Source organism: Curcuma longa, chromosome 11 (assembly GCF_044706935.1).
Source record: "Curcuma longa cultivar G26 ecotype Majalengka, Jawa Barat chromosome 11, ITB_CL_G26_1.1, whole genome shotgun sequence".
Classification (NCBI taxonomy): Eukaryota; Viridiplantae; Streptophyta; class Magnoliopsida; order Zingiberales; family Zingiberaceae; genus Curcuma; species Curcuma longa.
This window is the reverse complement of record NC_133871.1, coordinates 30,174,211-30,191,580: the sequence shown is the minus strand read 5'-3', so window position 1 is coordinate 30,191,580 and position 17,370 is coordinate 30,174,211. Positions and strand designations below refer to the sequence as shown.

The 17,370-nt window shown below is 35.6% G+C and overlaps 2 protein-coding genes across 4 annotated transcripts; one reads left to right on the top strand and one right to left on the bottom strand.

Annotated features, from left to right (window-relative positions):
• The first annotated feature begins 1,309 nt into the window (after window positions 1-1,309).
• Window positions 1,310-7,530, top strand: LOC141838047 (uncharacterized). 3 transcript variants are annotated; one of them, XM_074725435.1, is made up of 13 exons: window positions 1,310-1,529; window positions 1,965-2,102; window positions 2,430-2,700; window positions 2,787-2,861; window positions 2,956-3,014; window positions 3,095-3,227; window positions 3,625-3,721; window positions 3,845-3,911; window positions 4,850-4,948; window positions 5,252-5,341; window positions 6,518-6,672; window positions 6,941-7,042; window positions 7,251-7,530. In XM_074725435.1, exons 3-13 carry the CDS (start codon window positions 2,445-2,447, stop codon window positions 7,342-7,344), a joined length of 1,227 nt encoding a protein of 408 aa, XP_074581536.1. In that variant the 5' UTR covers window positions 1,310-1,529; window positions 1,965-2,102; window positions 2,430-2,444; the 3' UTR covers window positions 7,345-7,530. The 3 variants fall into 3 exon arrangements, with proteins under 3 accessions (XP_074581536.1, XP_074581535.1, XP_074581537.1); XM_074725434.1 differs by having other exon boundaries at window positions 2,185-2,700; XM_074725436.1 differs by lacking the exon at window positions 5,252-5,341 and having other exon boundaries at window positions 2,185-2,700.
• Window positions 7,531-7,984: 454 nt separating this feature from the next.
• Window positions 7,985-16,703, bottom strand: LOC141838046 (signal peptide peptidase-like 4). Its single transcript, XM_074725433.1, has 14 exons — window positions 16,445-16,703; window positions 15,679-15,837; window positions 15,467-15,578; window positions 15,100-15,219; window positions 14,535-14,686; window positions 14,262-14,444; window positions 13,776-13,810; window positions 12,674-12,830; window positions 11,935-11,988; window positions 10,242-10,334; window positions 10,026-10,168; window positions 9,110-9,180; window positions 8,366-8,449; window positions 7,985-8,256 (listed from the first exon to the last, which is right to left on the bottom strand). The coding sequence occupies exons 1-14, from the start codon at window positions 16,580-16,582 to the stop codon at window positions 8,156-8,158; spliced, it is 1,602 nt and encodes a 533-aa protein (XP_074581534.1). The 5' UTR covers window positions 16,583-16,703; the 3' UTR covers window positions 7,985-8,155.
• Window positions 16,704-17,370: the final 667 nt, after the last annotated feature.

Genomic DNA, 17,370 nt, shown 5'->3' with positions numbered 1-17,370 from the left:
AGATCAGTAACAACCATAGCATTCATGTTCCATGGAAACAGGACAAGAATCATTGGCTATGTGAGAGCTGTGTGTGATGGACTTGCTGGGATGACTTCATGTCCACAGGCTCATAAGTGAGACTACCGTTAATCTCACTGGACTGCAACCATTTTTCTCATTTTCATTCTAGTTAGCTATTAAAAAGGGCGAAAAAAATTAGGCAAAAATAAAAAAAAAAGCATGTGAAAATATCAAATATCAAATGAGCATTTCTTTAAAAAAAAAATTAAATGGATACCTCATCAGCAATTTTATTTTGAAAATATCTTTTAACCTAGCACTATGATAGTTATTACAAAGTCATTCACAAGTATAATGTATTTAAAATGAATTTAAGATTTATATAATGTAAAAAGTACTGAATAGTTGTTACAAGTATAGAAGTTACTCAAATAATTGCTACAATATATTTAAGATCAATTTAGGATTGTATCAGTTACATAATAACTTTTGCCAATTATTTTAAAATAATTTTGATTAACTTGATAAATAATATTTTAATATAATAGTATTCGGAAATCTTAAATCCTAAATCTTAAAGTCATTCTAAACACATTGTGGTAGCTATTAGGTAGCGTTTACACATTGTAACAATAATTTGATAATTTTTATACGTTATAGCAGCTATCGATAACAGTTATAATAGTGCTGGAGTAAAGGATATTCTTGAGACAAAATCATTGAAGGGGGTACCCCTTTTCATGATTTATAAAATTTAGAGTGTCACTTTGATTTTTGCTAAAAAAAAATTAATTTTAACAATTGAAACACTAATTCAAATCAATTTAACTTTAAAAATATAAAAAGTTTAAACTATCATCAACCTCTACGTATCCTAAATTGTATATTAGCACTTTTGCTTGCCTAAAAATATTCATTTTGATGAAAAATCAACAGCAAATTGAACTTCTAAAAAATAGTTTTTTAATAATAAATCATTAAGAAAACCTTTTTAATAGTTTAATTATAAAAAAATAGTTTCCTATTAATCTAAATCTTATATTAATCTCTTGCCATTTAGTTTAATTAATATCGGCATGCTATGAAAGAATCCTAGCGGTCCATTTTACTATAGAAAAGAAGGGGATTTAAATCGCTTGCCATTTAATCGCTACACTGAGAAGTAATAGATTTTTCCCAAAAAAGAAAAAAGGCCATGCTGATGTGGCATGCTATGAACAAGCCCTAGGGTTCCCTTTCCCACGACATTAGTCGCGAATCAAACCACGAATTACGAAGGCCGCCCGTGACGCCGCCCGTAGCCTCGCATTCCTGCCAGGATTTCTCCTCGAAATCTAGGGTTCTTCCCCTTTGGATGGTTTGAAAGGAGTGGAAGAGTGCGCTGTTCTCGAGGGGGATCTCCTATTCCCACGAATCCATGGTCGCACGCTGGGTGGATCTCGTACCGCTGGTCCGGATCTCGATCTTGTTTAGTTCTTCCACCGAGGCGCAGCAGAGCGATGAGATCTGAATCCCGTGACTGCGAAGTAACATTTTTTTTTTTTGTCATTCGCTTCCACTTGCTGAATGCTCGAAGTTTGTGGCTTGCTTTTGAAAGAATTGTCATAGCTCGGATCGTCTCCAAGTTGCAACTTTTCCGTCTTTTTTGACAATTTCGACGACAAATGCGTTCTTCCGAATGTTTCTTTGAGTTCACAGTTCATTTACGTGCTTGAATCCGTCGTTTAGAAAGCCTTTACTCGAGCTATAACTCTTTCTATGAAGCCATCTCTATGAGTTTCTTTTCTCTCCGCCAAAAGTTCTCTTCTTTGCTTTGACGTTTGGTTCAGTTCTTGCAGTGGGAATGTGAGGTTCTCATACCGGGACAAACTAAAAGCAATCTCCTTTTATCGCTGGCTTAGCTTGCCTTTCTCTGCCTTTTGTTATTTCGTCTTCGGACTGACGTGCAACCTGTCGCGCAGATATCAAGAAACGCGTCAACTAACTGCTGGTTGGCAAAGAAAGGTGGATACAAGATCCGCCTTGTTTGATTGCGTAGTTGTAGATGGACTGATGAGATTGGGCCAAGTATGAAGTGTCAGACTAATGATTCAATACCCGTGAGTTACTGTAACTTTTTAGTTGGCATTTATTAACATTTCCCAGTTTGGTTGACCACAAGATTTCGATGCCACGTTCCAGCACTTCGATGTGGAGCCATTCGTCTTCATGCATGAAAATCTATTCATCTAATATGTCGCGCCAAATCGCTGACAAATTATTTCAGTGATTGGTCGTGTTGTCCTCGACGATAGAGGGAGAAGTGTCCTTCAATAATTTCATTGTTGTCCTTAAAAGAGTGACTGGTTGTCTCCCAAAAGATTTAGGATCAGTTCATTCTTTAGCAACTGTTGGTGCTAATAGTTGACCCGATTTACATTTGCTAGAACTAGGATTCAAATATGGGATGCCTGCCTTCTAAACAAAACGATTCAGATACTGGAAGCAGAAAAAGGCCAGGGAATGTGGGGGAGGTGGCAGTCTTTGTGCCTGGGCTGCGAGTCCCCAAAAGCGTGGATTTGTTTCAGTCACTGGGTGATAGCTTGCCGAGGTGTTTAATCGAACGTCTATCAGCCTTGAGAACCAGAATTGTAGTTATGGCTGCTCAAGAGGCACCTATTGTGGTGAAACCCAAGAGGAAAACAGCAACGCAGCATGGTCAGAAATTTAACATTCCTTAGATTTTTACCCTATTTGTGAATTTGAGCAGTCAGAATACTAATCTAATCTTTTTGTGCATGCAGGAGGTTCTAGTTTGCCTGATCTTCTGCAGGCTCTTGAAGACTACATGCCAGTCCTTCTTGGTTTAGTAAAAAATGGTAATATTGTTCAGTTTTCTTCTGTTATTTTTCTTGTTTTCAACATTCATGTCATCTTTGTTTTCAACTTTTGACATGCTTGTGAGATTTACAGGAAGCCAGCTAGTAGACAGCATTCACTTTGTATGGACTAACCAGGAGGATGATGCTGAGGTGGTTCTATATGTCAGTTACACCAGTTTTTAGTACCATAGGGTTGGAAGAAGCAGAACTGATCGTTAATTCTTTTGCAGGAAACAAAAATTGCAAATGCTTGGTATGAGATTCTCTCAGTTCTGCACTTGATGGCCATGCTGTGCTTTTCTGAAGCCAACTCCTTGCTTCTTCCTAAAACATCTAGTGATAGCAATCCCAAAGTTTCTGAAGGTATACATTATAACAAATTTGTGGAACTAATACAGAGTATCTTCTTTGCTCACCAAATACATCCCTGATCAAGGAGGCCATTAGATATTTTCTTTCAGATGCTAATTTTCTTTGCTGCAAGCTTAAGTGGTGTGTCTCAACAATGAACATCATTCAAAAAGTGGGAATTTCAATGCATTTATGGTGTGGTTTCCAAATGTTAATTTAATTTTTTTTATTTGGTACTAGTTGTATAATTAACCTCTACATTCACTCAAGCCTTTTCTCCAGAAGCGTTTCCGTTATCTTGACTATATTTACCTTACAATTTTTTTATGTCAAATTTACTATTTCAGAAGATGTTTCAATCTAATTATTACCAAATTGCCATTTTTCACTTTTTGCTACTCTTTTATAGAGAGTAGGAGAACTGCAATTGATATATTTTTAAAGGCAGCAGGTTATCTGGATTGTGCTATTCAACATGTTCTTCCTCAACTTCCTCCTGATCTAAGGTCAGCATTCCATGTATTTTTCCCGTAAAGCTTAGATATTGACTTATTCGTTACCTGCCATGTTATCTTTCAGGCAATATTGAGATTTACATGCTGTGACCTTTTCATGTTTACTATTGGTAGGATGGATCTTCCTGTTGATCTTGCTGAAGGAGTGCTCCACTCTCTTCTTATGCAAGCATTGGGTCAGGTACTCAAAGTTCATTCAACTGTTTAAAATTTTCCCCTTTATATAGCTGTACTTTTAAGCTTGAGCTATGCCTCTTTTCTGAGACAACTTGTTCTTGATGCCCCTTTGTGTAGCATAATCTCATTACTGATTTTCTTTATTGCAACACTACATTTTTTTTTATCAATCCTGCCTCCCATACGATGTAGCAATGCAATCAAGAAGGGTAGAATTCTACAGAGAAAGGCGTATTTGCAGGTCAAGTTTAAACTTCAAATGTGTTCAGAATCAAACTAATTCTGTTATATAAAGTAGAGTTTGAGAACTTAGAACATGGGAAAGGCATCATTTAGATGTACAGAATGAAATGCTTGAATTCTATTTGATTAAGAGATTTAAAAAAGTTGCACATGAGAAAACTAGAACTGAAATAATAATGCCTTCATCACGAAATGACAAAACAGATAAATAGACATGGTACATGGGGAACAACAAGCTTCTAGAACCACATACTGCAAATATAAGTGTCTAAACATGGTTAAGTTGAATTTTTAGTTTTCTGCTTGTGTAGTACCTTAAGCATCTTGGGTACATGGATTAAGTCTTTCTATCTCACTAAATTTTATAGCTGTCTTGAACTTGAGCACTAATCTACCAGCTGAATGGATAAACTAAATCTGATAGGGTAACAAATTATGGTAATGGTGCCATTAAGTTTTTTTTGCATTCATGATTGAAAGCATCTGACTCTTATCGCAAGGGAACTTATATAATCATTGAAAGATTATGTTTCTTTTTATATTAATTTCAGAATTACTCTTTTTAGTTGCCCAATATGGTAACATGCAAAAATTTGTACGTTAGCATAAGATTTCACTTCCATCATTACTGTATATTGAGTTTGTTGTTTAGTTTTCACTCGTTAATTAGTCTTTTTCCCCTTCCCATCCTTGTGGTAGAGTGTGGATATTCAACTAGGGATGGCAATGGATTGTCCCAAAGCTACACTGGCTGTCAAAAGGAGGCTAGCATGCGAAATGGTCAAGTGCTGGCATCAGGTAGTGTAGCACTCTAATCCTTTTTCACATGTTAGGCAAAAGTGAGCTGATTCTTATTGTTTTGCATTGCAAAGTCTCTCCTCTATAAAATATTTCTTTTTTAAAGAAAAAGATGAAACTCATGCACATAAGTTCACTCATCATACTTCTAAACCCCTTGATTATCACACAACTTCCCATCACTGAACCCAAGCTAGGGTGATAGAAAATGTTGATTGTTAATCTTATGTATTAATATATTTGTGATTCATAATTCATATGGTGCTTTAGTTGCTTTCTTAGAAACTTTTTCATCACCCTTAGGCAGAGGATAGCATCACAAAGTACCCATTAGCTGAAGGTTGGGGAGGAAAACATCAACTATTTATCAAATGGAAGCATGTTGAAGCAAAGGTTAGTCATTTGATTCCCATTAACTATTTTCCAGGTGTAGAATTCACATGAAGCTACGATTTAGTAAGGATGACATCTATACCTTTCTGAACATGAGAATATCGAGACGGTGATGTTACTCATAAAGAGATGGTGTATGTTCAAATGCAGTGAGTCATTGTATGCGCTTAGGGTGAAATGCCTATCTTGTTTTGCAGGCATAAGGATGAGAGAAAATACAATCCAAAAGAGTAAGGAGGCAGGAATAGTTGGAAAAAGCCTTGCCTGCAGTGTAATTTGCTCATGGATCATAAAAATTTGGTCTAGAAATTTAGCTGGGTGGACATTCAATTGGCTAACCAATGATCCCAAAAGCTCGAGCTTTTTTGACAAGTGATTAGCCAATCAGCTTTAACATGGTATCACAACTACCTGTGTCAAATAAAAAAAAAGCTCGTATCTATGAGTCATGATGAGTGTGAGGGTGCATGAAGTTGGGATGCTTCACACTCATTAATCCCATATGGACAAGTGTGATGGTCCAATATATAAATATAAATTTGGTATAATAGTTCAAGCTTTTAGGATAAGTGGCTAACCAATCAACTTTAACACATTAGCTATAAGAATTTAGTACAAAGAAGAAAGGTCTCACCACACTGGTCTTTACCCCTATGCTCTTATATCATTATGTGCAAAAATTATAGTGTTGTAGTTAGGGCTAGCTATGAGCCCTTTCACTGCACATATCGTCTATGGATTATCATGGCAATATTGTAATGTGAAGGAAAAACATAAAATTTTAAATTGATGGGAATGACTATGTAATAGGTTCCGCTTTGTGAAGGGAAGTCAATTAGATAGTCTGAATCTAGAATAACTTCTATTACTTCCATCTGGTATGTCCTTTGAACAGGCTAGTTTAAGTGGTAAATTTATCATTATGCTTTCCAGTTGAATCAGTTTTAGGGAATCCAAAATCCAATATTGATTCCTCAACTGGTATGACTCACAAGTTCTTGGTACCAGTTGGTTTTTTATTTAACAATTCAATAATGAATTTTACACTCGGAAATTAGTGAGGCTTTATATTTGTGATGGTGCTCATCTCCAAACTAAGTAAACAATTCAGGGAAACCATTTGCTGTCTCAATTATACGAGCCCATATATTTAGATGTCTTTTCTTACATGAACAGGCTGCTGCTTATTATTACCATGGTATTATTCTGGATGAGGGTACCACAGAAAAATCGCATAGGATGGCAGTTGCTGCTCTCCAAGCTGCTGAAGAATTTCTCAGACAAAGCAAAAGGGCATCTGATGCATTCAATGCAATGCCCCCTATATCAAGGTGATGCACCTAGCATGTATTTATTTACAATTAATCATATTCCTTTTTCTGTTTCCTTTTCTTTGATAAAAAAGAGACTTTTCTATATTTTCTTCTGAGGAATACCTTAAGTTTTTTGATGAAAACAAACAGTTTCAGTTAGGCGAATCAAACTCTTTTCTTTGTAGCAGAAACCAAGGTCAATACTTGGTATAGCAACACATTTTTCTCTTAGAATACCCAAAGTAAATCACTGCTTACATGCAGTATTTTGCTACTTTTATTGCAGGAATCCTCCTCCCTGTGGTCCTATGAAATATCTACATGAGAAAATTCCGAAAGATGCGGCCAACAAGGTTCGCATAAATCAGGACCTCTACAATCAACACAGGTGCCCACATGCATCAATCAATCTGAGTGCAATTCATTATTTAGTTTGCCTTTTGCTGATTAAGATCTTGAACTTCTGCACCCTACTCAAGAATTCCTTTTCTCTCTCATTAAAACTAATCTTTTTGTCCAAAGAAAGGTTTTATAATCACTTGATAGAGATTGTGTTCTACACAAATTGATAAACCATCCTTATGAGTCGATTTCAGGATCCTTGAGAGAGCACCAACATTACTAGATTTCACTGTGGCTCTTAAACCTGACGATTATCGACTTCCAGAGGTGGACCATGCTTGGAATTAAGGAGACATCAACAATTGGAACAAAACAAGCTGTCTGGATGAACTCTGAATGATCTTGGTTATATGGTGTGTGCATCTACCTCGTGGTGGGAAAGTTCCTCTCATCTCCATGACAAAAGTTTGCAAAGAATCAACTTCCTTCTTCTGTGTTTTCCTTGCATATATTATAATCTCTCAATAGTGTCTTTTTTTTTCTTTTAAAAAAATGCTTTTTGTAGTGTTTTGTGTAATATACTGGAAGGTACACGAAAAAGGAGTTTCCATTTGATTCTCTGGTGTGAATTGATTACAAACTAAAAAAAATTGAATGGAGCTGATTTTTTTAGATTAAAGTAGTTTTCGATTTAATTTCATTTGAGTGTGGAAAACAGTTTACTGAAAAGATTAGGTATTACACTAAATTAGTGTATTAAAGATGAAATAAGGTTGAATGTATTTAGGAGCGAACAATTGATTCAAAATTGATTCTTTGTCAAATTAAAATAATTAATTTGTAGTGTTCGGTTATTATAAGATTCTTTGTCTTCGAACCATTCCAACAGACATTTTTTCCATTGCATTTAAATGCGTCACAAAAGTTGTACGTTAAGTCAAGCCTCTATCATATCGTGCTGGCGGTTAAAACAAATTACACTTCATCATCAGTCATAAACTAGGCGATTACATTTCATCATCAGTCAAATTACATTGTGTTTGAGGCATCACGTACAGCTCATAAACTAGGCGTACAACAGTGGAAATAGAAACCAAGCGATTAATAACACATCTAGGTCACAGTTTGTTTGTGACCTGCAATTAATATTTAGTTTGTTCTACTGGGCAGATTGAATATGTGGGCAAACTCTTGGTGGCTCACCTTGCGTCCACAAGTTTCGGAGTTCTCCCCTTTTGCGGCCGAGGGCCAAGAATGTGCCTGCACGGCAATTGCCAATTTAAGATCGAGGTCATTTTAGGGTTAGTTGAAAGTTTGTTTGAGCTCGTATGATCTTCAGTCATGAAGAAAAAGGAGTTTATCTCCTCACCCAACGTGAAAGGCACAATGTAAAGCAATGCCGGCTGGCCATGACCGTCCATTAAATTCAAGGCAACGTATGTGATAAGAAGACCTGATCAAAAGTAATCGAAGCAAATGTTAGTAGCGTATACCTTTAAGAAAGGAAAGGAAAGGGAAAAAAAATTACAGATTTCAATGTTTGTACTTGACCAATTCTTGGTTTATAGGTCAGCAAATCACTAGAAAAATGTCGAGAGGAAAAGTAAATTTTACACGAGTGTATCATAAACTTTGGGAGCACAGAGAAAAATTAGAGGACTGCTCTGCTTCTATGTCCTGTAAGTTAGATGAAAGATGATCGACTAGCTAAATTTATGATGAAAGTTATAATGACACTTTAACTCGAGGAGAAAGTAAAAGTGTATCATCAACTTTGAGAGACCAGATTGAAAGAGGACTAACTACTCTGCTTCAGCGTCCTGCAAGCTAGATGATGAAGATGACCGTGACATGACACTTCAACTCGAGGCAAAGGGTTGCACCAAGATGATATGTTTCATTTTCTTAAAGATGGCTAACTGAGTTTCTATAGCATGCTCATATTTGAGTCGCCAGGGTCTTACCGGAGCCATAAAATAAGCTCTATCAGAAACAAAACTAGAAAAGGAAGTTAAAAAGTATTGAGATAAAATAATGCAAGTTAAACAGGAGAAAACAACTAGTCTACTATTCATGTATCATGCTCATACTTGAGACCGCCAGGAAGTCTTACCAGAGCCATAAGCCACCATAGACCACAAGAAGTAACCAGATCGTAAGCTTTTCTTCGCTGCCCAATCATACCTATTCCACAGTATAGAAAAAAATTTGGAGAAAGAACTGAACTTTTGATTACTTTACTTAAATGCAAATAAACAGTGTGAAAACAAATGTATGAGTGGACAATCAGAAATATAGAAGGATATTGGAGAGAAAATAATAAACCAATGGTTACAAATAAATCCGCCATCTACAAGAGTCATCACATATTTTAGTATGCTAGAAAGTATCTTCATAGTGTACAAACATCAAAAATTATACAACATTAGGATCAGATAGAGGAGCACATATCTAAGCACTATTCTTAGATACTGTAAATATAATATTTGTGTTTTTTGGGACATCTGGAAGCAAAGTCGCCACTAATAATGTTAGATTATAGATGTAGGTGAAGGCTGGTTGGGTGCGAGAACCATAAAGGCTCTTAACAAGCTTGTTAGCTAGCACGTTTGATATCTTAGCCTAGTCACTTTAGGCTAAGGAGATAGCTAACAAAAGATTGACATCTCAAAGGGAATGTATAAAAACACAGTGGAAACTAATGAGAAGGAAGAAACAACCTATGTAGCAAGACAAAAGGACCAATTAAAGAAGTCAAATTCCAAGGAGTTATGCAGAAATTTATTTCATCTGTACATAATATACAAGCTCTCGGTTAAAATCTTCCATCTCTGCATGACTGCATCAGAGTAGGTTATAAATACTATGAAATAGTATCACCAAAAGTAAACTTTAGCTAATGTAGATTTCTAATTGTCATTAGCACAAAAAATCAACATCCTAGACTACATTTTGAGGAACATATCAACAAAAAAAAATACAATGTTGATAAGATAAACGTATTTGAGAACAATGAAAGAGATTTTCACCTTAATGAAAAGGCAATTATCAACCCAGGTAAAAGGATATCACCAAAACCAATAATGCTATATCCACCCCATGGATCAAACAGGCGGGGTATCTTAAGTAGCATAGGTACGCCATCCTCAGCGGTCCTATCCCCTCGAGCAACCTAAGATGAAAGCGTGAAAACTTAACTTCCAAACCATCGATCACATTCAGCAAAGGAAAAGAATACTACATACCACAATCATGACACTTTCATGAAACCACCTCTTTGAGATGAAAACCCAAAAGATGTCATACAAGAAGGCACAACTGAGAAGCACAGTTCCTACCTGATTTTCAAAAAACCAAACATGATTTTCTAGAAGACCAATTAGTCAAGAAAGAACACATTCATGAGAAATTGCATCAGTGCATTCACTTCTAAGGTACGCAGAGAATCATACTTGAATCCAATGAGTAGTGTAAGAAACTCTACTATCCATGGCTTATAACTGAATTGTAAAATATACATAATTGAGAGTTAAACAAATAGTATTGCAAGAAAAGGAAATCTTGAAAGATTGCACCAGTTAAAAAGAAAATTGCAAGAAAGCCAGTTCTGGGTTTTGGTTTTTTTTTTTTTTTTGGGGGGGGGGGGGGGGGGCATTATGTACTGATCTTAAAACCTTCTTTTATGTGAAAAACCTTAGATTGAGCACAAGAACAATCATTCAAAGGACTAACTGCATGCTCAGATTCCTCAGTTCTTATCCAGTTTTGACAACAGAACTGTGCATACTATATTGCTTTACTATGCATAAAGCTGAATCATTTGCAAATGAGTCAGCAAATGTTGTCAGAGAAAACGACATAGCCTCATGAAAAAGATGGAGATTGGAAGCATGAAAAGTGTAACACATCACTAATTTTAGTTCTACTGATTACGATTACTACGTGAAGAAGAATGATAGCATATTGCAGGATTGCCAAACTGCTTGAAACTTCGAATGTGAGATCAAACATTTTTTAAGAGGTGAAACTTGCAAAAGTATAACCACTGGCCAAGAGAAGTAATAATTTCCAATTTTTTTTAACATACTACAATTCCTGCAAGCATTGGTAGCTATCTCTGATCCATTATATCTATTTCATGGAAAACGAGTTTCACTTATTACATACCAGTTGAATTGTGGATAAGAAAGCCATGGTGCATGCTTATCGCATAAGTTACTTTTTTTTCTCATTATTGAAGCCTACATGAATCTCCTAAGTAGTGCCACCTATCATTTGGAACAACCAAGGTTTCCAATCATGTAAAATGTATATTTAATGGCAAATTAACGGATTTCAATTCACCAAATTAATACCAACTCTAAGGTGAAAGTTTGATTTCTTAAATATTGTCCCCATGGCTCCTTTGCTTGAAAGGTATCATCTTTGAGGTAGCTCATATTGATGCTGAAAGACTGACAAGAGAAGAGTGCTAAAGAAGGCATGCCAAGTAACTTGCATTCATGATCATTCTTATTGGGGGATCATGTTACCCAAACATTCATAACAAGATTTATCATGAAATTCCAGCAGAATGTACCCAAACAGTCATAGTATATAGAAGAGACCTGAAATTTGGCTGCATATTGAAGTCAAATTAAACAAGCAGCAGTCTGGAAATGGACGTATGAATTCTATTCTTGAAGTTTACACTGATTGGGTTAATATCAGCCTAAAGTCAAGCATTAGAATGTAAATGGTGTGCACTAGATGTGATGTGAGACATAACAGCAAATTGCAAATGAAGCAATATTCTGTGCAAAATTGATTTTACTTGCACATACCCAACAATCATATATTTTAGTAGAGTCTAAAATAGTTTCCAAATGTGACAAAATCCAAAATCATATTTAAACTAAAATAAAGAACCTTTTCAAGCACAAAAAAGGAAAAACTAACCTTGAGGTTAGGTACTCGTACAATTTGGAGAACTGTGATAATCAAAGCAATTCCCTGGTTGATAAAATTAGAGAATCAGGCTTACATACATGACAGTGAAAGTACATTAATAAGGTAATCAAGCATGCTCATGAAATATTTGACAGTGTTTCCTTAAGAATAAGCCTGCAATCACCACAAGCAACCAGGAAACTTGTACTACTGAAATTCAAATTATACTAACAGTTTGGACCAATCTAGAATAATTAATGGAAGAGACTTTTGGTGAATTATTTATCCTATCCTATTTACTTTTACAATTGCATTATTTCTTGGATTCTTGGCTCTCACAAAAATTGATTAACAAACACTCTCCAGCAAATTGAGAGTAGAAAAAAATGTAAATAACAAGCACACTAAGCTGGATTAATATCTTTATACATAACCAAAGTGTTGTATTGACAGGTCTAATATAGTTACTAATTTAGACCCTCATCGGCCAGTTTTCTTTCATATGTATCATTTACAACTTAAGGGGATCACATGGATCTAAAGACAAGGTTATGGAAGAGCATTCAGGTATGTGATGCAATGTAACAGTGCCACTTTAGTTTTTATAAGTTGAATAGGTGAGCATTTTTGTTGGATGACTTGAAATAAACTCAACTAGAGAAATAAAGACCAAAGAGATTAATGTGTGATGGTTCCAGCTTTCATTTTGTCAAAAAATTATAAACAAAAACAATACTATTTTTCCTACCAGGATATCTTGGCCAATCCATGCAAAGGATAATCGGCGATAGACAGCCCATACAACAGCAAAGACAATGCAGAATGGAGAGACAGCTAATGTAAGGTAGGAGACAGATCCAAAGAAGGGCACTTTAATGAAAGATTCTCCAGCACGTTTGAACCATCTGGAAAATCAATATACCATAATCAACAGCTATTCAGAGTGGAAAATGATGTCAGTTGGAACTGAAACTGAAACTGAAACTTGCAACATGAAATAAAACTTCCAATGATGCTGTGCAACTTGTAGTCACATTATGTTAGATATATCTGAGTCCTTGTAAAGTCATAGTAGACTCATTTGTCATTACAATTTAGTTGTTATTGGTTGAATGAGGTTGGTTGTTAAGTACTGAGTCAGTATTTAGTCTAGGAGGTATCAGTGCTACCTCATGAACAGAAAATGCATTGCTTTCTATATAAGTTCCATTTAATAAACTAGTTGAATACTGCATGAAATTAGCAATGTCTCATTACATATTGAAAAATATAGAGGGACAAAATTTCTTATCTTGTTTTATAGTGATATATATGACATAAATGTAATGTCAAAAACCACAAAATTAAAATTTGCTGAGCCTTTTCTTCCTTGGAAATATCACTTGTTTCCTCCCTGTTTACATAACTAAGTTTAACTAATTTTAAAAGAACAGATAAAACTAGTGGTCAACCAATATAAACTCCTAAACAATATATTATTCTAGCAACATCTGCATGCTATGATTTAATTGTGATTGTGTTTAAGTTTTCGTTTCTAAGTCCTGATGACAATTTTTTTTTAAAAAAAAAGATAGTTATGAGAGCCCTCAAGCACACATAGGTAGAAAGAGGCAGAATTTGGTTGAAAGTAGAAGCAAGAGCAGTTGGTTATCAGAGAAAGATGTTATTGAAAAAAAAAACAAAAAATGAAAAGAAAAGGAAAAGACAATCCTAGGTTATGCACAAGAAGGTTTAAAAAACATACACAGGTCTAATAACTTAGTGAATAAACCAAATAGTTGGAATAACTTGTAAGTAAAAGAATATTTGAGCATTAAATGAAACAAAGAAAACATAAGGTGCTAGTATACCGTGATAACAAAGATACCAAGCATGTTTGTAACCCCTGATGCAGAACAAGATATTTTGATTAGCATTTTGATATAAAAGTAAGAAAAGAAAATTCAGTACATCCAATAAATAAATGTTGTACTCTTTTACACCCATACACAACCAAACCAGTAAATAACCTATTACAGTATTACCTCTTCCAGATATTAAACAAAAATATAACAACAAGGCGTAATGTGGAAATTTTGTGAACTCCTGAAAAGAAAATAAAAGACCAAATCCAAGAAATTTACTCCTAGGCAGGAATGCCTTCAGCCTTGAGCATCTAATTATTTAGGTTATGAACCAGCACTGTGTAGTATATACACTAGAAGCTTCAGGTTAAACTTATGGCTTTTAGAATGGCAACAAAATAAAAAAGAATGATTTCTGAAAAGTTGTATACATCAAAAGCAACAATTAAAAGAAGCAGAAGGGTGCAGAAAGAATAAGGTAACGAGTAGCACCTCTACACCACCGATGCAAAATAGAACCACCAAAAGCTCGACGAACCAAAATGACATGAGTTTGTAAAGTAAGATTAGAAAGCATGAAGCAATCACAACAAACAAAACTGCTGATGTTGTGTTGATGTCCACTATGCCATTGGATCCTGTAGTTTCCATCTTTGTTAACTCCTCTGGGGCATCCTACAATCATTATTCCATCTAATACTATGACAAGTTCAACTCTAAAAAAAAGATAAACACTCTCAATAAAGGCATAAAATAAATTAAAACCTTCAATAACTTCTCATGCTCCATTAATGCTTCTCTGGCACTCCATGCAGACCAATATGATGCACACAAGATGGTCCCAATTGCCATAAGCCACAGAAAAACTTCTGCTGTATCAACCAGTGGCCGATCTGGAGAGTATAGTTGCACAGCAACTAGAGGAAATCGAACAATTAGAAACTCTTTGTGGTAGAGGGTAAAATAGAATATCCATCATCAAAAGTCACAAAGTAAATGTATCATAACAAATATGCAATTATGTATTGCTAGAAGAACTAAACAACAAAAAGTGAATGTCCATGTGAAAGGAATATTACACACAAAATGATATCTAGTGCTACAAATTCCTTCATATTTTAGTCTCCCAACAAAGTCCTGAGCACATAACACAATTTGCCCAAGGACATCTAGAGAACCTATGTAAGCAGTCATAAACCACTAGCACAAATGAATCAGCCTGCACTAGAATTTGAAACTGGATTGGAACCCATTAAACATCATTTCAAGTTAGGTGCTAGGAGAGTATGTCATGTGTCAATTTTTAATTTGTACTGAAAAGGAAAGCTACCTGAGGAACCATGTTGAAGACTAGTCTCCAAGCTAGCACCTGCATCTTGTGGCAGCATAACAGCAGGAATACTTATGTTCAAATCGGTTTCATTCCTATCACAGACCATCTTGTATAACTCTGCAAACAAACAAGACAGTACTGAAGCAAACAATGGATAAAAAATTCACAAGCTTATGAATCAATGTCTTGTAGATGCACAAAGAACAAGAGATTCCAGAAAGCATCGTTTTATACAAAGCAAATATGGAAAATAAAATGGAACTCGCATTGTGTTGACTTCAATATCTGGAGTATTACTTTCCATATGACAAACAGAATTAGTATTTCAATCATGTTTTTGCTTTAAAAATAAAAAAATACAAACCTTTATGGTTATTAATAATGAGGATGGCAGATGCACCAGCAGCTTCTGCGACCTTTGCCTTTGTTGTGAATTTGCATTTGCCTCGATGCACTAGTAATACATCTCCAGCAAGCTAAAAAAACAAACTTTTGAAACATTAGCCATACGATGGACAGGGCACAAGAGTTTATTGAAGACACAATGAGGACTATACCCAATAACAAAAGGAAAACCTTTTTCTTAGGTGGAGTGCAGCAATCAGAAGGATCTGAAAGAGTAAGGCGAGTTCGGTTGGCATGTTTCTCTTTTGAAACTATTGTGGGGCCAAATCGAGCGCCAACACCAACAAATTCGTCATCTTCTGTATTGTTAATCCAAGTTTGCACTTTCACCTGGCAAGATGCAAGATACTAAGCAACGCAAAAAATCAAAAAAATAAAAAATAAATTCAGAGGCGAAATTCAAAAGGTAGGAAGAATATATATCTGAAAAGTTACTAACAAAGTGACGGTGGGAATGAACAAATCCTAATTACAAATAACACACGGCCGCACGAAGGCTTCATGCACTTAGTGCAGTGCATCCATGCCATCTAGCCACCGCAACAGAAAGGTAATTCACACCCACGAACCACCTCCAAACGAAAACCTGGTACGCCGTGAAGTAGAGATCAACGAGGTTTTACACGGGGGTGTACCAAGCCACACGGCAAACCCTAGAAAGCGACCAGTACGATTTCCTCGATGAAAACCAAGCAAAGACAGATTTTTCTTTGAAGGAAAAAAAAAAAAAACAAAGTCATGAAAAGGTCCCCTACCGTCCCCAAGTGATTACAGAGTAAACATTTTTTGAGAAACACAGGACTAAGAACAAGGATTAACGAAACGAAAACAAATTCTGCCGCCAGCTTCCCAAAATCAAATCCGACCAGCAAAACAAATCGAGAGCGTTTGAGCAAACCGCCGCGACGGTAAAAGAATCACCGAGAGATGTTTCTACCAGAACGAAGTTGTTGGAGCATCCGGGGAGCTTCGGCGCCTCGTCGTCCTCGTGCACGATGTCGCCGCCATGGACGAAGCACGCAGGAGCCAGCAGCAACAGCAGCACGGCCGACCAACCCCACCTCCTCGGATCCATCAAGAGAAGGCGAAGAATCGGAAGAAGAGGAGAGGCGGATCTGGTGGGTGAAGGCGTCGCCGTGCTTCCCGCAGACCACCACGACCCTAGTCGGTGACCACACAATTGGTCGAGTGCCGTCTGATGTCATCCATTCTCTCCCACTTCATCGTAGTGTACGGCGTCGGTACTCTTTTTCAACAAGGTCAATTTACCTTTGAATTTTTTTTTACTGTTCTCTTCCTTCCAACCAACTGTTTTTTCTTTTCTTTTTTTGCTACCGATTTATTATCACGACGGTTACGAGGTTGTTTTCCAAATACAAATAAAAAACTACTTTTTTAGCAATTTTATTTTCCTTTCTCGTTTTTTCTCTAGATCTCAGTCTCAATGTACAATTGTAGATATTCTTAGGATGTGCTTTTCTTTGTGTTACGAATTAAAAATTGTTAAAAATATTTATTAAATTCTTAATAAGTGTTTATTTTCTATGTTGCTTATTTAGTCTAAATATAATCCATTTAATAAATAGATTAAAATCTCGGATAAGTCAGTTTTTTTTATTTCAAATTTATAAAATTTTAGACATCAACACTTAAATAGGTAGTTTGATTATTTGGTAATTTACTAGTAAATTTTTAATTTTTATATTATCCAAATTATATATTATATTTTTGAAATATTTCTCTTTTTGATTGAGTCTATTGGTTAGTTTCATTTGAAACTAAAATGAAATTGGATGATGAATTAGAGAATTTTGAATCATTTTAAACTAAAATCTTCTTAATATAATAATGCTATTAAATCAG

Bases quoted from the DNA above. Each gene is read 5' to 3' on its own strand.
- LOC141838046 (XM_074725433.1), bottom strand. From the start codon at position 16,582: ATGGATCCGAGGAGGTGGGGTTGGTCGGCCGTGCTGCTGTTGCTGCTG. The intron at 14,445-14,534 runs GTTTTAATTTAT...TAATGATTGTAG, and splicing joins AGCATGAGAAGTTATTGAAG to GATGCCCCAGAGGAGTTAAC. The intron at 12,831-13,775 runs GTATACTAGCAC...TTGATTTTCCAG, and splicing joins TTGGTATCTTTGTTATCACG to ATGGTTCAAACGTGCTGGAG.
- LOC141838047 (XM_074725435.1), top strand. From the start codon at position 2,445: ATGGGATGCCTGCCTTCTAAACAAAACGATTCAGATACTGGAAGCAGA. The intron at 3,015-3,094 runs GTGGTTCTATAT...ATTCTTTTGCAG, and splicing joins ACCAGGAGGATGATGCTGAG to GAAACAAAAATTGCAAATGC. The intron at 4,949-5,251 runs GTAGTGTAGCAC...CATCACCCTTAG, and splicing joins TGGTCAAGTGCTGGCATCAG to GCAGAGGATAGCATCACAAA.